The following is a 21905-nucleotide window of genomic DNA, read 5'->3' as shown; positions in this document are numbered from 1 at the left end:
GAAAGTTGCTGCTTTCTGCTGGTAGACCGTCGGAGCAGTCGGAGCAGTCATGTGCATGCACACACCGTGTAGATAACTGTTGTTGAAAGACTTGAAATACGGCCTCGTGTGTGCTTTGGCAGTACTGCTTTCTGGAAAAAGGCCACCGGCAGTGCCTGCGGGGGAGGTGTTCCACACCACCTTAGTTGTCTGCTTGAGAAGCATAGCCTTGATCATAAGGTTTTGTAACCAAATCCAGAGCAATGAGTAATTTTGATTCTGCTCTTAGTTTTAGTTTGTCTGCTGTGCTGCTTATTTCTGAGAAGTCAGACAAGAAAATTAAGCATTGTTTTCAGGTATGAATCTCAGTGTATTCTGTGAAGCAGGATGTCTCCGGTGTCCCTCCACTGTGACCTACTTTGTAGTGGAAGGTTAAATAAACTTGGGGTGCTCAATGGTTCCTGATGAATGACGCAAAAATTCTGTGTACACTTTTCAAATGGAAGAAATCTTTTGCTCCAGCAGTGCTGGGAAGCTGATAGCTGTGGTCTGAATGTAAATTATCTGCTGGCTTGATCCCTACACTGCTGGGGGATGTCTGTGTTAGGAGGAGCAAATGTTTACGTAGGAGAACACTTTCATCACTTCATGTGCAAGGCCCCTGTATTGTCAGTTAAGTGGTGAGGTTTTATTTGGGATGCCTAATAAGCAGTTGGCTCCTACATTAGCCACAAAATCAAGCTTAGTCTGTATTCAGTGGTTAAATAGTGTCAGCCTAGAGAGGAAAAGTATTTGATGTTCTCTTAGCATGTGGAACATACTGTATTTATCTAATTGTGCATTCAGTTTAGGTTTCATTTCAGGCTCTGGTGGGCGTCTGAGTCATCATTCTTGTTAGATCCGTCTTATTTGCTAGATTTTGGGAAGTCTTGCATCTAACTTGAAGGAATGTCTGTAAGCCTTGAATAGCAACGCTAGGAATAGGCACTTAAACTCAGTCTTTTTCCTGGATGGACTTTTTAAAAAGTAATATTCCTAAAAAGCCTTTGTTTTTTAGGAACTGGAAATAAGCAGGAATAATGGGGGGACTCACCTTAATTTTTTGTTTTGTTAGCAGAATATTTGAAGGCAGCCTTTGCTTTAATGTTGAAATGCACTGTTATCTCTTCCACAGTATTTGATTCTGAAACTTGAAAGACCTGCCATAGTTCAGAGTATCACGTTTGGCAAATATGAAAAAACACATGTCTGCAATTTAAAGAAGTTTAAAGTCTTCGGTGGGATGAATGAGGAAAACATGACAGATCTCTTATCCAGGTAAGATGTGATTTCATCAGCTATGACAATCATAAAGGCTGGACCAAAATGCTCTTCCCCTTCACTGCCCAACAGATAGGTGGTTAACAGTGTAAAAGAGCTTTTGTTGTGATCCTGAAGTTAGCTGCCCTTGTTTATGGTCAGGTCAGAGAGCAACAAGCCCAACACTTGCTCCAGAAAACCTTTCTTATGTTGCTTTAACCACAGAATTTGTGGAGAATGTGCTCCTGGAGGCTTTAAAGACCTGAGAGCAAGAGGCAACGTTGGATTTGTGATTTCTTTCTTCCTTGTGCCTGAGGCGCAATATAAATGATTCCCCAGGTGTGGGAAACTTAAAGAAGCTTTTAAAAGCACAAGTAGCCTACCTATGTCAAGAGCCTCACTGCAGCTATAAGGATCTAAACCAGTCAGCTGCTCTGTCTAGCTTCAAATAAATAAATCAGATAAGCAAATAGAAAACCTTTTTTTTTTTTTTTTTTCTTTAGTTTGATTTCTAGTTATGCTGGTAAGGACTAATGAAAGAGCCTTTGGGCTGTTCAGGCCTTATTGTGAGCTTCTGGGAAATTGCTAATGTAAATTTGCAAGGGCCTTTTAAGGTCTCTTCTTTCAGAAAGGGGAATGATTTAAATATCTAGGAGCACAAGATGAGTAGCAAGAACTAATCTATTTTTGGAGGCCTACAGAAGGAAACTCCACCTCCAGGGAATGTGTTGGTGTACGTCATCTTTAGTCAAGTAAATTAGCCATGGAGAAACATGGGACATTCTTTGCAGGTGTCCTTCTAGCCACATTTCTCCCTGTCCCTCCCCCCTCTTTAGGCAGACCAGTCTTGCAATTTAGCTTTATTGCTGCTGGAATTTTCTAGGGTAGAGATTTTTAGTAGTGTAGTAGTTACTGATATCTAGTGTTGTTTCGCTTGTACCAAAGTTTAATTAAAATCTGTATTTTGGGACCCGTAGCTGCATCTTCAGTACAAATGAACCTATGATTTTTGATAAGTTATACTAAATAGTTTTTATAAAGTGTTGCTCATAAATGGATCACAAAACACTTCAGCAGTGTGATAATTCTGGGAGCTGGGTTGTCTCCATCTCGAACAGAAAAGTACAATTCAGATTGCTTGCTGAAGTCACAGGGTCACTAGTGCACGCAAGCAGCATTGATCTGCTGTCAGTTCCACCCCCAAAACCACTAACCAGTGCTGCCTCCCAGGGAGATAAGATGGTGGATAGCAGTCCAGGCATTGGTCCAGCATGCATACTTATGATTTATAGTGATATGAAACAAGCATCGCATTTCAGGCATGACCTAGATTGCATTTGTTAGCTAGTTCTAAAATACAAGGTAAGATTTAGTAACCTTATTTATTTTTTCCCACAGTGGCTTAAAGAATGATTATAACAAAGAAACATTCACCTTGAAGCATAAAATTGATGAGCAGATGTTCCCCTGTCGATTCATTAAGATAGGTAAATGCATTTTTTCGGCATTCTGAGTAGAAAATAATCTCTTAGTCTTGTGCCAGTCTTGGCACTTGTGACTCCATTGTGCTAGGAAAAGCATCCAAAGTAGCTGTTCCATTTCATGATCTTTTAGGCTGGTTTGGAACACAGTGAAGTCCTGTTACTAAGAAATAATAGCTACATAACATAAATCCTAGGGACTGAAAGCAAAATGCTGTAATTTTCAGAAATGCAGTTGTTGAGCCAACTAATTGCTGGAGAAGCTGCTTACTGTCCTACTATAAATTGCTATGTAGAGCTTAAAAAGACAATCATTAAGCTAAATACAAGTAAAAGTTCCTGTATTGACAGCTGTAGAACTTGGAAAAGTTTCTTTTTTTTTTTTTTTTCCCCAAACTCATTCAACATAAAGCAACAGCAGAAGCCTTTGTTTTGTTTTTGTCGTCTTGCTACTCTAATCTTGAAGTCTCACTTCTGCCTAAAGATGCTGTCCAGGAGCAAGGAGGAGTTATGCTATGTGATTTTTATAATAGTTTCTCTGGAGAAGCTTGCTAAAGGGGAGGGTATGTGTGCAAATGATGTCTCGTTACTGTGACTTTTGATGGGGGCAGGGCTGTTTTTTTTCTTTCTTGCTTCATACATGAGAGTGTCTTAGAGTTGCCATTATTTACACTGGTTGGATATAATGCATTAATTTAGAGCCTTTCACCTTTACATAGGTAAGCAGGTTTATCTTCCCCTTCCTACCTGCCAAGACAGTAAAAGCATTACTGCTTTTATGCTGTTGAAGGTGAAAGACCGAGGAGGTGGCTGCTGAAAAATGGGATGAGATCCTTATTGACTAGCTTAGGAGCTCAAGAGTGTTTTCAAGTGTTACGTAGTTCCTTTGCCAGGACTTTGGTGATAGCTGCTCCCTTGGGGCCCTTTGCTGGTGCCTTCACAGCTTTCTGAATCACTTCTCACGTTGATCTGAGAAAGTGAAAGCATCAGTTTAGGAACTGAGTGATCATTTCTGTGCTGTAAATCAGAGTGTTTCCCATTTTTAGAAAAGTGGAGAAATTGGTTGGTTTTGTTTTGTTTTGGGTTTTTTTGGCTACTTCTTTTGGAAGCATCTGATATCCACTTGGCTTTAGGAAACCTGAAGTGGAGTAAGGAAATAGTTTAAGGCTGACAATGTCACAAAAGTTAAATTGATTTTTAACACTTACTGAAGCTTTTTGGACAGTGTTATAAATGCATATATATATATATTTAATGGCTTACAAACAGCAAATAGTTACCAGAGATCTAAAAGGGTGAATAGAACAAATCCTAGCTACTGCTCTGGATGTTTAAATTGTATTCCTGCAGAATATATTCTGCTTGAATGTTAAGGAGCATAGCACTGTACTGGAATTTGTTAGGAAAGTGCTGATGAATTCTACTACCAAGACTCTGCTCTGACTGACATGAGTTACATTAGAGGTGGCTTGTTTTGTTGAAATGGCTTCCTTGCATAGCAATAAGTATCCTGTGTTGCAAAAAGGCATGTTTCATTGTCACTTGCTCTCCAGTTATTGTTTGAGATTAATTTTCCTTTTTAGCTATATGAATATCCTTTCATTTCTTGAAGCATCTTCTGTGAAGAAATTCCTGTGCTAGCTCAAAAATTGAAATGATCTCTGGACTAACACCTATTAATTTCTAGTTGCTGCTAGCGTCATTTTCTTTATAAAGTTGACTGTTTTTTCTACTGTGAAACAACTGTAAAATGATGTTATGAAATTCTGTTATTTTTCAGGTTCACAGCGTGAATATGTTTTCAGTTTGTTAGAGTTTCCAAGCTGCTAGCCAAAGTAACTCAAAATTCGAAATACCGTGCTGTGTTCCTTGTCACGCTGCCAGTGAACACAAGGCCAAAATCTGCCCTTTTGGACTTGTAGAGAAGGACACTTCAGAAGTTTTTGTTATCAGTGAAGCTTGCGTGTTTGGAGAAGGCGTTATTTAATTCAGCAGTCACTTGCATAAGGCATTTGCTTTATAATTCTGAAGATAGCCAGGTCTGTACGCGGCTACCAACAGCACGACAGTGAGGGTCATTTATTTTTTTAGGGGGAAAGAGGAGAAATATGGCATGAGTGTATCTGTGAGATGCTGGAGAAGAACTTCCTAAAACTTCCGTTGCCCGTATTTCAGACTGGTAGGAAGCAGAAGAAATGAATTCCTTCTCAATTTGTGTCAAGAAGAGACATGTGCTTCTTTCAGTTTAATTAGTTCGACTTCAGTTCCTTAACACTGAAATGCCCAGCTGTGGGCTTCTGACCTACTTGACAAGTAATTTCTCTGTTTCATGTAGCACCTCGTTAAAGAGCTTAGGAAAGGGAAGGAAGATATTTATTTGGAAAAAATAGTGAGGAAGAAGCTTCTTAATATACGTGAACTTTCTGACTCTTTGTTTATTTTCCTTTTTTTGTGGTTTCTCCAGACAGATTTTCTTGCCCTTGAAAGCAGAAGGTGTTGTAAAGAATGATTGCTGTGAAAGAGTTGGAAGACGTGCAGGATGTAATTCTTAGGCCAGTTTGTTACTAGCATGGGATTTACTAAACTGAGGTTTTTGTGCATTAGAAATGAGCAGTGCTTTCTTGACGGATGTTTCCTCCATGAATTCTATAGACTACATCTGTACCTGCGTGTTTTAAACATACGTTGTTTGTGTGACTGCTGCGTGTGGATGAGACACGGAAATCAGCTTGGGACATGTCATCTAAATGATTGTACTGCTTAGCACCTAATGTTTTCTGTAGTGTATAGGATGGCAATCTTTGTCAAGGCGTAACTTGCAGTTATTGATAAATATCCCCTAAAATCATTCTTGTGCAGATAAAAACCTGCTGAAGTGACCTAAATACATGCCTTCTGCTTCTGTTAAAGAGGTATTGATTTTTATTTTATTACTATTTTTTCCTCTCTGCGGGGCTCCTCTCGCTGTGTGGTGATGGTTCAGCTGGTCTGAACAGTTGTTTGCATTTCAGGGTGGATTGCTGTAGGACACGCAGCCAAAAAAACCGAGCTGAGATAGCTTTATGGTAAAAATTGAAGAAATATTCTAATGTTAGGCTTCAGGTTCATCAGCTTTGGTGGAAACATTTTTCTATTTCAAAGGAGTATGTGTGTGTTTGTATAGGAGGAGGAAAAAAAGCAATATGGAAAAGAGAAGGCAGAGTAAGTTGTGGTTCCTGCAAATACATTGTGGGATAGGATCAGTAAGGCTGGGAAAGACCGCTGAGGTTATGTAGTCCAACCACTGACTCATCACCACAGTGCCCAGTAACCCGCAAGGTGACCTCTTTGCCAGGAGTAGATTAATCTGAAGTTCTGCTTTGTGTTGTTTCCTAATATTGTGGAGTAACTTAAACGATCAGACTCGGTTTTCTATGCCCATTTTATGCTAGGGAAGCGTTTGTTCTGTGTTCCTTGTGCATTTTCACTTATGTGTCTTACTTAAACTTTGAATATAGCATGGAATTCTTGTTGTTCGAATCAGTTTTTGTGGGGATCAGAACAGTGAGCAGAACTGCTGAAAGCTCTGAGTTAAATGAGGAGGGGTGTCAGTAAGCTGATTGTTTTGCATTTCTTTTGATTGATAGCTACATAGCATCCTTATGTACATTGCTATTCTTATTTAGGACTGTAGTTGGCTACTGAGGTGGGAGGGTGAATTGTTGATTGTACCAGAAGAAGCTGATTTAAGTTCTGAGAGCTGCTAAAAAGAAATATAGAGGTGGACTCCTGGTTTTTCGTATTTTTTATTTTTCCTGGAAGGAAGTGGAAAAGCTGTAATATTTAAGTTTGGTTTTTCACCTCGTTAACTCAACCTTAAGAAACCGGCCTCAAGCTCACCATGGGGAGATTATGGTCTCAATCCATTTGAGGTGGTCTGTGGCTTGGTTCAGTGTTTCAGCTGAAGAAACCGATCAACAGATTTTGATTCTTTATAGCTGAATGAATACCAAATTTAGCTTCAGTTTGGCCTGTGTGTTCAGTTCAGAGGACAAATAAGAGGTTTTAACCTATGGTAATCTGTCAGTCTGTCATCTTGATATGAGGAATGCCTGGATTGTTCACTATCTCTAGCATTTGGAAGTTTGTTGCCCTCCCAGGCAAGGTGAGAAAGCAATCACATAGTGACTGTCGATGCCTTCTTGTGTTTCTGTGCAGGGAGTGTAGTATCTTTTCATGTAGAACACACATCAGTTATTTCATCAGTTCTCATAGTCTCTCTGGTAACAACTTTGAGCTTACTGATATGTTTGAATTTAAAAGTAGTAAGGTTTTATGACATTAAGGTAAAAACATCTGGCTTACCTTTTTCTCTACACCAAAGAAGCTTATTGGGCAGAGTTTTCGTTGGGAATTGCTCTGAGATCCTCCCACTTGTGATGTTGAACAATCAAGTGGAAATAAACTATTTGGGATGATTTCAAAATCATGAAGATTATATACTCGGAGTATCTTAGAGTCTTTTCTAAAAATCTGTTCTCCTGATGACTGTTCCCAGAAGCTGTTTTAAGTCCTTAGCAGTAGGTTTGTAGAAACAGCTTTTAAAATTAAGAGTACCATGCATTTGAACGTAGGCTCTGTGCCCAAATATATTGCGGAAAATAATGGATTTAACTTTGAGGTACAATTAAGCAACTAAGAATCTTTAACGGTAGCAACTTTAGAATGGATTTTGGGTTTCGCTTTCTCAGTGAGTATGTCAGCATACCCCTAGTTCAAGCGGTTAGTAATCTCATGGTACTTCCTAGTGGTTTGAAAGACAACTAGCAATTACTCTGTGGGAGGGATAGTTTCTATGGAAGGAAGTAGTGGACTCTGTGCTGTTGCTGGTAATGAATCATTCATCTCTAAATGCTGTCTTTCCTGTTTATCAGTTATGGTCAAATAGAAAGGATGCGGGAAAGGAAACCACTTGATTTCACTGAAAGTTTAAGTGTTCACATAAAAACTTTTTGGGAGTTGGAATTGTTCTGAAGCAAAACCAACTCTTAATCAACAGGCTAAGTTTGATAGGTCAATGCAAGAAGGTAGATGTTACAGCAGAGTGGTAGAGGAGCCTTAAGTGAGACGCTGCAGTGTGTTTCACACTTAGTATGCTTGTCCCGATACCCAAATAAAACAGTATTGGTTAAAAAAAGCTGCATATGTTTAAGCTTTTTTTTTTTTTTTTTTTCAAAAGAAGAAAAATTAGATGCAGCTTTTAAATTGGAAACTGACAGTTTTTCCTCCCTCTGTCCTCCACAACTTACAGACGTTACTAATTTTGTAAAATTCAAAATACGTGAGCTTCTTGTCTTCACCGTTAGGGAGAATAATTGCTGCTGACAAAAGTAGAAATAAATGCACTGTGAGAAGCAAACAGTGTCTCTAGTGTCCATTCAAAGTTTTTTGCCTCCTAGTTGTTCAAAATGATAGCGTTTTTGCTCTTTTACTTAAAGCAAGCTTCTGCTTTGTAATGATCTGTGTTAATGTTGTTTAGCACGGGTTGCTTTAAATGACAGCTTTAACATGGTGTGATAATTTTGCCTAAACTTTCTTAAACTAAGACTTCTATAAAGTCATAAATACTGAATTTTATTTAACTTTCAGAAGTGTACTGTTTATGTAGTACTATGTGTAGCCTGTTAGGACTTGTGTAATGTTTGGTATTTATGTGTCCTTCTTCTCCTTTTCCTTTCTTCTCCAGTTCCACTGTTATCCTGGGGACCTAGCTTCAATTTTAGTATCTGGTATGTTGAACTTAATGGCATTGATGATCCGGATGTGGTCCAACCGTGCCTCAACTGGTACAGCAAGGTAGGCCTGCATTTTAGGTGCCTGTTTGCTTGAGGATTTGTCATTTCAGAATCTCGTGAAGCTTCTCTTACTGGAATTATGTGACCTTTTCATTCCTTGAATATCAGCTTTTGAAACAACAAACACACATAGATAAAACTGAAACCACGTGGCTGACTTTGACTTTGAGTCTTTTTGTATCTATAGCTTTTATAAAAGAAAACAACAAAAACCTGCTAGGTAGCATCACAAGAAAAACTAAGAGGAATGTGGAGTCAAAAGGGGGCAATGTGATTAAATTCATGTTTGCATTGGAAACGAAAGAAGTCTTAAAGATTCCCTTCTGTCTCTGCTTCCCTTTTGAGTAGTCTTTCTTTTACCATGCAGTTAAGCTGTTCTGCAGAGCTATATGCGAATCTGGAGGCATCTGGGTTAACTATGTAGCTTTTGTTACAGGATATGGGTTCGTTTAAAGAGAATCCTCCTTAGTGTCTTAACTTGCTGCAGATCTTTGCACTTCTCATGTTTCCCTCCTAATATCTTCTGCTGAATATTCTGAAATTGAGGGGAGCTGACACTGCTGGACTATGAGATGATTTATGCCATTTGTTACTTCGGACAGAAAGTTCAAGGGTTTCTAAATGTTATTTGTATAAGCTGTACGTAATTGGGTACAGCAAGTGTTCTGTGGGAGAATGAATTGAAAACCAGAATTTATTTTAGTGCTATTTTTACTGCGTGTAAGATCTCAGTAATACCGTGTGAATTTCGTGAATTGTTCCAGAAGAAATTCTTCCCAGCTGAATTAGACTGAGCAGCAGAGCATCATACCTCTGCTTCCAAAATGAAGTCAAAAAGGAGATAGGCAAAAAGGAGAAGGCTGTTGATGGTAATATTCGGACTCCTTCCCCACTGTATGGTGCTGCCAGTTGAATTAGAGCTGGTAGTACGGCCACGAGATTTCTTTACTAATTTGTAAATATTTGCAGCAACATCACAGGCTTCTTTCTGGAGGATTTCAGAGCAGTACTAATAGTCACAGGAGAAGCTGTAGCTGCTTTAATTGTAAAGTGTTATTTTGGTCATTAGGCTGCTAATTTCTGATGTTTGGTTAATAGAAGCTGCTGATGGTTTCCTGTGTTTCTTTCTCCTAACTCTGCACATGGTGGTCTCTGGCATTTTTTACTAGTTGCAATTATGAGGTTATGATTTTTCTTTCAAATCTGTTTTTTTGGTCAAGAACAGTCTGATGTTGACATCCGTTTTGTTATGTCTTATCCCATGGAATCTACACTTCTCATGGTCTGCATGTATGTAGTTACAGCTTCTTCAAGGAGTGCCAGCATTGTTCTTCTAAAGCTTAGAGCCCTAAAGCAACAAGACAGAGACTTAGTCATGACTGTTTGGATCAATTGCCAAATTTTTGATGATCACTGTGTGTCAGTGTTCTCTTCTCCCACGGTCTGCTGTTACCAAAGCCATGTAGGAGGATATAAGCTGACCCTTATGTGGGGAAGGGCAGCAAAGTTATCTGTTTTTTCCATTTGAGGCAGTGCAGGTATTATCTTGCATATTCTTGAAAGTCTGAAGGATTTGGAAATCTAATAATTGTTCTCTATTGCCTGAGACATCAGACAAGAAGGTTCTCCATGAAGTTGCCCGTCCTTTTTGTACTGTGTGCTTCAACCAATAAAATCTCCCTTTTCCTAGGGGAATAGGATTAGATGTGACACATAATAACTGGAAGGAAAAAAAAAAAAAGTAGGCTTTCTCAGTTGGCTCTTCACTCCTTTTTCCTTATTGTTTAGCTCACCTGACAGCTTCCTGCAGGCCTTACCGTGTCAGTTTTACTGAAGAGTTTGGGATTTAAAAGTAGCAGTTTATGGATGGCTTTCATTTTTGTTTTTCATAATGAACAATGTAAAATATTTTTAATTGTAACTGTATATTTCACAGCGTTAACATCTTAGTGTCATGCTCTAGTTAGGTTTTTAACCAAAGTAATTATTTACAGATTCAGATCAAAGCCATTCTTTGATTTGTGATCTTTTTAAGCTTGCATGAAGCATGCGAAGAGGAGCCTTTTATATACTTCTAGGACTCATTTTTTTGCATAAAATATTTTTATACTTAGCTTCTGTAGTACTACTGTGGTGTCAATCAAGTACCAACTTCTATATTAAATCAAGTGGCCAATTGCCAGTAGTCAATCCATGTTTTATAAGCCAGGTTTATTGATCATGAGATGCTCAGTAGCAGTACACAAAGTCTATACTTTTAGTCTAATGGCCAAGTTACAGGAGTTGAAGATGCAGAAGTTTGTTTTTGGAGACATACATCTGTCCTTTTGCTTGCTATCCCTTGGAGCAACAAATAATGTAGGGTGATGATGAATGCAAGTGAGCATTTGCTTAAAGTCAGTGTGTTAAGTATCTCTTTAAAAAAAAAAAGTAGATAAATCCAGCTGTGCTCCAAAGCTGTGTTTTAGTTTTAATACTCCTTTGTCAGTGGCCTTGGCCTTTCTCGTGTGGGCTGGGAACTGATTTTCTAAAAATGCATAGTTCTGTTTATTTGCAGCTGTATAATACTGATGGATTAAGAACTAAAAATATAGCACATGGCCGTGCTTCTTTTTATCTGTGTTTCAGTTGTAGATTCTTGCTATAGAGCTGTTATTTCAGAAGCCCTAATTTGTTCTGAATGTTGATGTAAGTTTCCAGGCTTTCAGAAAGATTCTGCTAATTTCAATTTCATACAAAGAACTTTGAGCAATGGCAGCAGTTTAAGAATAAAACCTCTTCTTTTATTCTGATCGCTCTTAGAGATGCTTAAGTTGGATTTGTTTTTTACCACACTAAATGATGCGTGTTAAAGATGAAAATCAAGAATTACATATTTTTAATGTGTTAGAGCTTGGGTTTGAGGGATATACATAAAATAAGTCGTTCTGGATGTCTGAGCTACTTATAAACATACAAATCTGTGTCACGCATATTGTTAGCAGCTTTGAATATGCAGTGGATGACTTGGTACGTTAACTGCGTGAGCTGTAGTTCTTAAATAGAATTTACTACTTCCTCATATTTCTGTACCTTTATTTTTGATGCAGTGTGGGTTTCCCTAGCCTTTCTCACTCTCCCACAGTTGAGTGGGACACGGACAGCTTTGGCTAATCTGTAGTATGAAGGCAGGGGTTCTGCTTTAAGACTTGTGGGGAATATTTTGAAGGTAAAATTCTGGCATGCGTGTAAATCCTTGCAGTCGTTGATCTGAAATCCTTGCGAACTTGCAGGATTTGTGGTTAGCCATCCGTTCTGCTTTTCCGTTGCAGGAGCGGTGGTCATTACAAGTATTTATATTCTAATGTTTTTTTTCCTTCTGCTTCTAGAAAAGCTGTGACCTACTTACTCTTCTAAATTATTTTGTTACATAAGAGTCATACAATCAAATTATGTAACACTGATAGCGACGGCTTTTTCCTGCCCTGTATGCTGTGTAGGCCTGAAACAGCGGGACCAAGCAGATGGGGGGGAAGTGATGGTCACTTTGGAGATCTGGGACACTGCAGTCTCTTCTCGTGCACCTATTAAATTGCATTCATGATATGAAGCTGTGTAATTTCTATACTGTTGAAAAGTAAACGTCTGAGCAGCTTCTGATGTCTGTGATGGTGTTCCTCATCATCTCATAAGCAAGTTATGTGCAGTGTGTAAGAACCCATCTCCAGACTGATTCATAGGTAGATGCCAACAGTTCTAGTAAAAACAAAATCTGCATGTCTCATAGATTTTCTTGTGTTCCAGTAGTACCGTGAACAGGAAGCCATTCGCCTTTGCCTAAAGCATTTTCGTCAGCACAACTACACTGAAGCTTTTGAGTCGCTGCAGAAGAAAACCAGGATTGCTCTGGAGCATCCTATGTTGACAGACCTGCATGACAAACTAGTGTTGAAGGGAGACTTCGATTCTTGTGAAGAACTGATAGAAAAAGCTGTGAATGGTAAGACTCAGAGGTGGGTGGGGATATTAAAAATGAAACAACAAAACATTGAAGTGTTAGTGCTTTCAGTATGAATGTACGTAACAGGAGATCTGTCTATTCCATGTGCTGTTTCACAGTGTGGTGTCCTATCAAGTTCTGGATTTTATATGCATGATGAAAGCCAAAAATTAATTGAAAGTGAAATAACTTATCACAACTACATTTGGAGCCTCTCTTTCCCTTGATGACAAATTGATGAATTTAAAATCAGTAAACATAGGTTCTTCATGCAAGTGGATGGCAAACTGGAGATGGACATAGCTATCAGCAGTAAACTGGAGTTACGAGCATAGAAAAGCAGCAAGGGAAACAGAAGCATAGAACTTGTGTTCTCAGTAATGATCTTTATCATGATTTCTGGTTGGGACTTACCAGTTGGTGGGTATTTCAGCAGAACTTCAGCTGTATTTGAGAATGCTTTCTTTGTGAAGAAAGTACTCCCTGGAGGATGTCTTAAGAGAAGTCATAATGATTGGAAGCAGAGGCTGTCTTCACTTACCGGTTTCTTTGTAACTACTATTAATTTTTTACTTGGAACCTTTCAACTTAGAAGCGCTGTGTGTAAACAGCTTTCATCTCCTAAGATGGAGGAGATTTACTTTCTGTTGATAGAATGGGATACAAGAATTGAGCTTTTGCAGTGAAGTGTGTCTCCAAAGATCTGTGCAGTGGTTTTGGATTGCAATTTGATAAACAGAGGTACTCATGCCTGTGGGTGTCTTGCTTTTTGACTATGTGCAATTGCTATTCATGGGAAACCTGCACTGGCATAAGAGATCCTTGTGTCTGTGGAGTTTGAGACTAAGTGGGCCAATGTAATGGGTGTCTGGCGCCAAAGGTTTGTGTTGGTGGTTTTGTTTTTGTTTTGTTTTAAATTCTGGGCAAATCAATCATTTTGAAATATCTCTTAGAATAAATAGCAGCATACATGATTGATCACCTCTTTCTTGGTAAAAGCACTGAAGTTGCAAGTGGTTCTTAGGATGTGATAGAAATGATAGATTTAAAATCAGCATCACAATGCTTTCATGAGGAAGCTGTTCAATAGAGCACAGTTTTGGGGAGTTTACTGCAACAGGCTGTCAAATGGCTTTCTGTGAGTTTTGACAGAAGACTTCTGAACTATATAAGCAGAACAGCTCGACTCTGCTGTGTGCTGAGCTCCCTGAGCAGCTGCAAGCATTGAGCCTGAGAAAAGCCTATGTTCGTCCTTGTCCTCCTGAGATGTAGAAGTGTTGTTGGCTTGGAAGGGAGTGTAAACAGCTTCCTGCAATGTAGAGGCATTCTTCAACTGGCAGCTTTGTGCTGAATCTAAGACCATGTGAGAGTTGTAGGAGGAAAGAGCAGTGGGGGGGCTGTGTCTGGCTCTTGCTCTGGCGTTGCAGTGTTACTCCAAGAAGGGAATGTCAGAGGGAGCTTATGAGCCCACCAAACTGAGGCAGTGGGATGCTGTATGCTGATGATTATGATCATGCCAAGGGATCAGTCTGTTGCCTTGGCTGTGGCTTCATCTCATCAATGCTTAGAGGCTTTCCTCTTTCCATCTCGTTGCAAACTGTAGTAGAAGCTACTTCTTGAATGGAATTTCACTAGGGATCTAGAATGTGCTGAATAAGGTCCCTCAAAAACTGACCTTTTTCCCCACAAGCACTAATGAATTGAATGTTTGTGGCTTTGTTTTGCCCTGTTGCATATTAATTCTTTTCACCACATAATGCGTAGCATACTGAATTTATTGCATCCAGCAGTTTTCCCCCAAGACTACAACTGAGGAGGTGCTTCTAGGCCTCCCCATTATACCGAGAGCAAAATTGCTGTCTGTAGTGCTCAACTTCACCAGGTGTGGAAGTGTGGACAAAAGACTTCCCTGGTAGAAAATTCCAAGTCTGGTATTGTACTGACAGATGGACAATTTGATGTGAATAATCCTCTTTCCCTTGTTCCTGTAATCGTGTCCCTTTTTAGAGGCTGGAGAACTTTGCATTTCTTAAGCAACCTAGAAAAATAGTGTGGTTTGTTTTATCACTCCTTTTTTTTGTTGTTGTTGTTTTGTTCCAGCAAGTACAGAAACAAATATTTATAGCAACACACTATGGGTAGCTTAGCAGGAGAGTCTCCAAGCAGCAGAGTGAAGTTTCCTTACTGTTTCTGAGGGACAGAATAATATGCATGGGTGTGTTTATATTTCTTCCTTTTAATCTAGCACCTAGCTAGTTGAAGTTAAATGTCAGTGTATGCATCTCCCATTGCTCTGTTGCTTATCCTTAATGATTTTGCTTGCCTTTGAATTAACCTGCCTTCCCCCTTCCCTTCTGCATTTCTTTTTGCTGTCTTCAGCTTTTGTACCCATTTAAAGCTCCCAGCACCCTTCAGTGTGAAGTGATATCTGTCTCAAGACACTGAGGCTGCATCCCATATTTTCTGTAAGCTGGCAGAACTTGAACTGGGTCAATCCCTGCTCAGGACAGTATGTGCCCTCGCCCCTTGCTTGGTGGCACTTGGTGCTCGTGTTGCCACGCGGTAAGCCAGGTCAGGGAACTGATTCAGCTGCAGTGGGGGGACTTAAAAGGGCAGGAACTAAAGACTTGAAACTGCTGCTGAAGGAGCTTGTCCATGGTTATATCAGTTGACTGTCATAAGGCAAGTAGCTGAACACACTTGGAGTCTCACAGCTGGGTCTTTCCCTTTCTAGCTAGGATGGGAATAGATGTTTTCAGTCTTCACTTTCTCCTACAGTATCAGCTCCCTGTGGTCCTCCACAGTTATCTGTCCTTGCTTTGTTCTCGATGTCTCTGAAGTGCTTCTGTTTGAAAAAGGCTTGTTTGCACCCAGCGCCTCACTTTCTTGGTAGCTTGGTTGTGCAGTCTCCTAGCTTGCTGCTAAAGGTATGGGTTTTGTAACTGAGCTCTCCACTGCATTTTCTTGTGAAATAGATGCAGATTTCACTTCAGTTCTGTGTATGATGAGTTAGTGTAGTTGAAGTGTAGAGTTAATTGAGATACACGGATTCTTAAATTATCCCTGTTATGGAACAGTTTGCTCTTTGAACAGACTGGACATGAATATTTGAACTGCTGACCTCTTGCCGATCTGAGAGTTCGTAGCCTTAAAGGAACCAACAAAGTGCAGTGAGGTTGGCAGTGATACTGCTTGCTCCATGCAGCCTAAGATTTGATTTGTAGGGGCTAATGTTTGCAGCGATAGGTGTTTAAAAAGTGAAATGTGATACATCTTTTGTAGGCTATTTCCATAGGCTTAGTCATGTAGAAAAAGAGTAGGTGGTCAAGAATTAGTGCTAGCAGAGCTAAACTCTCATTCTTTTGCATTGCTAATGGTGAACGCTGTCTTCCACCTCACATCACCAGATGATTTCTTTTGAGAGCTCAGTGGCAGGCAGCCACACTTTTCCCGCAGATTCTTTTGACTTGTGCATTAGACTTAGAAAATGGGCAAATGGAAACTCTGGCAGCTGTCTGACTTCCGCTCAGAAATAAAAGGTTCCTTAAATCTCAGCTGGTTCACAGACTTGGTTCAAATGCTTCACATTTGGATTCATTCCTATAGCTTTCAACCAGCCTATACTGAAGAAAAAAATCTGCTTAGTATTCCTACAGAGAGCTTGAGGAGTGCAAATTACTTGGTGAACTGGTTGCAACTACTGGAGGCATAGAAGGCTGCTTGAAGTGGATTGAAGATCTGCTAGGTCTGCTGCATATTAGTATTCCAGGGACTCATTTGTTCCTTCTGGCGAGTCTCCTATCTGTACGCAGTACACTGTCTGTCTGCTTACACATGGGCCCCATACAATGAATAAGATGGTGATTTACAGCCTGAAGGCTCAAATGTCTCCCAAAACTTGGGGTGTACAGGAACATCTGTATTCTTCTGGAAGCTGTTGACAAACACCACTTAATTTTAGCTTCAAATACTTTGGAGTTCATGTTAGAGAAATTTTAGGCTGGTTTGCTGCTCTGTGTTATACTGGGATAGATGGAGGAGAGAAGCTTGCTAGGGATTCAAGGCCTATGGTAAGTAGATCACAGAATTGTGGAATCCTAGGGGTTGGAAGGAACCTCTGGAGCTAATCAGGTCCCACCCCCTTTACAGTAGGCTGCAGATGGTGTGGTATGATGTACATTGGTATGATTTCTGTAGAAGCAGGTATCTTGTAGGAGAGCTAACCTTGCATCCTGATTGTTTTCTCTTATTAAGAGGAAAGTAAGAGGATGTCATAGCTTTGAGGCTTGAAAATTCATGCTTTCTTGTTGCTTTCACATCTTAAAGAAATTATATGGTGGCTGGATTCTTGTCTGATCTCGTCTTTTTCTGCTTCAGATTTTGTTTGGAAGCATTTTCTGACTATAAAAACTTTATGATTTTATTTTACAAAGAAAAACATCTGAAACTGTAGAACCCCCAACAAAACAAATCCCCGAACTCCAGGAGTCATGGACAAAATGTTGCTTTGAAGTTTTTCATGCCATTAATAGTGAAGTGAGTAGATTTCATTGTTTCCAGCTAGATGTGCGTGTTGCCTAAAATTAAGCTTAGTACAATTTTCACTTGTTTCTGATCAGCTTCACAAAGTTAAATATTTTGGTCTGCAGTGTTTGTTTTAATCTCTTCTGGGTAATGTGTAATTGATGGACAAAATAAAGCCTTCAGTTACCAGATGAAATGCACTAGGTTTAACTGTTGTGAAGTTCATGTTGTTACATCCAAAATGCGTCACAACTTGTTGCAAAGTGTTTGTAAATAGTACAGAATAAAAGTACCATCTTTGGCTGCAGTGCTACAGAGTAAACATGGACATTGAGATGAGGGACCACAGGGCCTAAGGAAACTACTTCTGTTAAAGGTTTACACTTCACACTTTTTCTACAGTGAGCTTGAAATTTATTTTAAACTACTGATTCATTGGAAACAGCTGACAAACATAAGTAGGCCTGGATCTGATCTTCAGTGCCTTGCAGAAACTTCAGAGACTTTTTGGTCAGCAGCTCTATTCTGGCTCGAGACACAAGGAGTGTGCTAGAAGTCTGGCATCAGATACAGAATCCACCTAGAAATCCTTATTTCTTTTTTTTTTTTTCTCCTCTTCTCCCTGTGGTGTCAGACAGGTGGTGATTCAGCTCCCAAAACAAGCTGCTTCTGGTTTGCGGTACAAGTAGAATGAATGTGGAACTGCTCCCAGCAGAAAGAAACATTTCTGGGAAGCGAGCTGGAGCATTTCCAAACCAATGTCCCATGGAAGACAAGAAGCATTATTAAAAGAGGCTGAAAGCACAGTAGGGGAGAAGTATCATATCTTGACAAGTGCAGCCTGTGGGTGTTGAGCATGGGAGAGAGGTTAAATCACCCTTTCGGATCATATGTGGTGTAATTCATCCTCTTGAGCTATTTATGTCCAATTATCTATTGGCTGCCATAGGGATAAATGCAGTTTTGTCTTTGGACTTAAAGACTGGAAAATGATAACCAGGAGGCTGAATTTCTATCTAGGCTCGTGGCTAGTAAAATCTGACTCAGTATGGAATTGCTTACAGTGCATACGTTTGTTCTGTTGGCTTTTCTGAGTTGGAATTCATGAAATCTCAAGCCTCTTGTGTTTTATTCCACCTTTATTAATCCTGAAGAAATCTGAGTAACAGTCCCAGTCTTAAAACTGAAACAAGCCATTCTACGTATACTGAGCATACTTCTGATTTTCCTCAATTGCCTAATACTAGAGAGCTCATGTTCTTGACTGTAAGACAGGTGAGAGTAAAATCTGCCCTGCTTTAACAGAGTAGTAAGTCTGAAAAACTTGCAGAACAGAGTTGAAGAAAGTTGAAAGCAGTTTTGTGTTTTAAGACCAAATTCAGTACCTTTTAGGAACTCTTGAGTGCCTTTAGTTTTCCTATTAGGTGGTTTCTAAATAGAGTATTCATATTCTCCCAGGAAGTCCTTGCTGGCTTGAGTTTTAATTAAAACTGGATTTCAGTCATGACAAAGTACAGGATGCCAGGAAATGCTCTAAAATATCCTCTGAATGTTGTGTCACGCTTACCAAAGATTCTTACCTTTTTTGTAACTAAATAGGTACATGCACAGTAAAGAATGATCTTTTTTTTTCCCCTCTGTGCCCACCAAGGGATTTGTATAAAGAAATGGAGGCATTCACAAAAGTTACGTTCTTACCTCAAAGCCACAATTACTGGGGTTGGAAGAACTGAAAAGTGTTACATAGAACTTGGTAATTTCATTTTTCCTTTCACTGCTGGGAAATGTAAAAGTGATTCCTGAGCTAGTTGGCTAGATCTGATTCTAGTGAAAAGCAAAGCTGTTAGGAACACGATGAAGGATTTCTGAACGCATCCTACCCTTGACCGAGCAGCCTATGTGCAATGTTCTCTTTATTATAAAGCCATGTAAATCTGTCATTGGACTTCTGAGTCTGCTCATGTTAGTAGTTATAGTACTAGCGGTGTAAAACTGGCTGTCTGAACTCATTTTTTTTTTTTTCTAGTACTGTATAAATGGAGTACAAATGCTTGTAATAAATCTGTCTATAGATGGTGAGGTAATGGGTGGGATATAGGCAGGTGGGTGTTAAGGGAAGCAGCGATCAGGAGACTGGCCACTAGTAGCCTAGTAGTTTGAGATGCATGCAGAAAGTTAGGGAGTTTTTCTTAATGAAGTCATTTGAAGACTGGTACAAGTTTATCTCAGTGCTTGCTAAGCTCTTCTCTTTGGAAGAAGAGTTTCAAAAATTAAATATTTGTCTAGTAAACTAATGACACGTGTAGAACACAATTAGGATCTGTCCTCTTGATGCGAAGCAAATTACATCTGGTAAGTGTATAGAGGGAGAGAAGACTGCCCATGGAATGTGGCTAGAGTGCTGCACGTTACCGCTTCTTACAGAAATGCTGCAGTTGGCATATCTGGCCAGTGACCTCATGTTTCTTCTGTTTATCTTCTTGCTTAAGTCTCTGAGGAGAGTGTAAGCCATTATTTTGTTTCTCATCCAATGCTTGGTTGTCCCCTGTTGTAGCTTTTAATCTGCTTTTCTTTTTCAGGTGAAAATCCAGAGATACTATCTGACCTAGTTTTGAATTAACATGTATTAAAATGGTTGAATTTGATGTGCATTGGCAACTTCTCTTTTGATTAAATAAGGGGGTGGGAATCTATTCTTAACTAAATACATCACATTGGAGATTTACAGACAATTGGCATGACCTGGCAGGCAGACTTTGTAACTGTTCATTGATATAGTAATGAGTCCTCTTCTTATTGTAGTGCTTCCTCATTAAGTTCATTAGCAAGTTTAACTTACGTATGGAGAAATTATTTAAAATGAAGACATCATAGAGTCATTAAGGTCATCTAGTCGAACCGTTGACTCATCACCACCATGCCCACTAAGCCATGTCCTTCAGTGTCTGCAAAAGACCAACAGAAAGCACTTTCTGACTTTCTGGGGTGTGCATGGTATGACTCAAACACTTGCAGTGCAAGGTCATTGCCATGACAACATGTCAGAGTTATTAGGGAGGTAGTGGAGCCCATTGCCTGACGGGATGGTCCTGCTTTGCTGACAAATGAGCATACCTTTTGGAAGAGTATACTGGATTGACTGCTTTGGTTTTTTGTTTTTTTTTCTTTTCCTATAGTTGAAATATAAGCCTTTTATATAGCAGGAGTTTTGTTTTGCAGATGGCTTATTCAATCAGTATATCAGTCAACAAGAATACAAACCTCGCTGGGGACAGATAATCCCCAAAAGCTCCAAAGGTAAGGATTTTTCTAAAGCTATAGCCCTCATACTACTCATTCTTTCATGCTCTTTTCTGGATGTAGGGCAAGACATTGATGCAAGAAGGCCTTTTGTAGGACAGCTGATCTGGAAAATGTTATCATCTGTGAAAAATTTGCTATTTGTCTGCAGATCAATGAAATGTAACCTGGTCTGTGGTTGAATAAGGAATGCTCCAAGAACACTAGCTGTCACTTCAAGGATAACTAATCATTTCACAAGTAAAACTCAGACTATGTTACCTGTAGGATTCTGTTTAATGTGTGGAGTCATCTTAAAGGGAGATGTACTGCTAAGAGTGGCAAATAGATGCATGATCTTAACATGGAATATTTCAGACTTGAAGCGTGTCTTTTGAAATCTTTATCTACTGTACAGTAAATCTAAACTGCAGAATCTACCCCCAAGTATTGACTATAAAGGACAAAAATGACTGTTGTGCAGCAACTGCAGGATTCAAAGCGCCAGTCACCAAGTATGGAGCCCCATCCCTAAACTTCTTGGGGAAGGGTTATGTATGAATGTAAACAGACATATCTTCCAGTAGAATATGGATTATCTTTCTAATATTGCTTCCCTGTCCTGAACAATTAAGAAATCTGAAGTGGCTGGAAAACTACTTTAATTGGACAGTTGGAATTCTTTTATGTGAGAACAAGTAATTGGTGCGAAGCTAACTGTTATATCCACACCATTAGCCCTTTGCTTCACTCCCTTGGGTACAGCGCTGTGTCGTTTGAGTATCTGTTCTCACTTGTCTGCCTTTAGGCAGCATTGGGTGAGAGATAAAGGGAGAGCAAAAGATTTCCAGTGTTCCCACTACTGGAAAGTTTCAAAGGTAGCTCAGGCCTCATTTGTGAGGACCTGCATGCTTCAGGAACTCTGTGGATCCTTTGGAAGGCTCCTAGAATTGCAGTAGAGTACTGTATTCACTTCAGTTATTTATTGGAGCAGTCAGCAGATAATTGTACAGTTTTATTTTGAATTTTACAATGTGTGGAAGAATACTAACTGAAGAAAGTGTTAAAGTTCAAAAATGATGAGTTAAGTCACGCTGCTTTTGTATAGCACTTGAACTATACACGAAGTTCTATCCTTTCTGTTTAAGGTCTTGTAACAGATGGCATTCTTTCACTCCTCTTTTTTTTTTTTTTTTTTTTTTTTTTTGAAGGTGATGGGGAAGACAGCCGACCAGGGATGAGAGGAGGCCATCAGATGGTTATAGATGTTCAAACAGGTGAGTAGTTACTGATTTCTTTTCTCAAAGAATTTAGTTACCTAATGAGATTTTTCACACAAGTATTGCGAATGTATTCTTTTGAGAATGCCTTAATCTTAATTTTTGGAGAAAAATTGTACTTTTGAATAATTGCATTAAATAATCTACTTTCTTTGCCTGGAGCATATTCCAATTGCTTTTCCCACTTGCTTATTCCCTGCTAATACTCCGTTGGGCCTTTAACTCCTCACTACTTCACTAAGAAGCCAAG

General features: G+C 39.4%; 1 protein-coding gene across 2 annotated transcripts in view; it reads left to right on the top strand.

Annotated features, from left to right (window-relative positions):
- MKLN1 (muskelin 1) overlaps positions 1 to 21905 on the top strand; it is a 102611-nt gene that overhangs the window by 22844 nt on the left and 57862 nt on the right. For both annotated transcript variants that reach the window (XM_042815395.1, XM_042815394.1), the window contains exons 3-8: positions 1154 to 1296; positions 2677 to 2765; positions 8485 to 8594; positions 12380 to 12572; positions 20316 to 20393; positions 21587 to 21652. In XM_042815395.1, coding sequence (XP_042671329.1) covers positions 1154 to 1296; positions 2677 to 2765; positions 8485 to 8594; positions 12380 to 12572; positions 20316 to 20393; positions 21587 to 21652 — 679 coding nt within the window. The remainder of the gene's footprint in view (positions 1 to 1153; positions 1297 to 2676; positions 2766 to 8484; positions 8595 to 12379; positions 12573 to 20315; positions 20394 to 21586; positions 21653 to 21905) is intronic.

The sequence above is a fragment of the Centrocercus urophasianus genome, unplaced genomic scaffold, assembly GCF_019232065.1.
Source record: "Centrocercus urophasianus isolate 14NV4802_14NV808 unplaced genomic scaffold, USGS_Curo_1.0 seq_15, whole genome shotgun sequence".
Taxonomy (NCBI): Eukaryota; Metazoa; Chordata; class Aves; order Galliformes; family Phasianidae; genus Centrocercus; species Centrocercus urophasianus.
The sequence above is the reverse complement of the archived record's forward strand: the minus strand, read 5'-3'. Positions and strand labels throughout refer to the sequence as shown.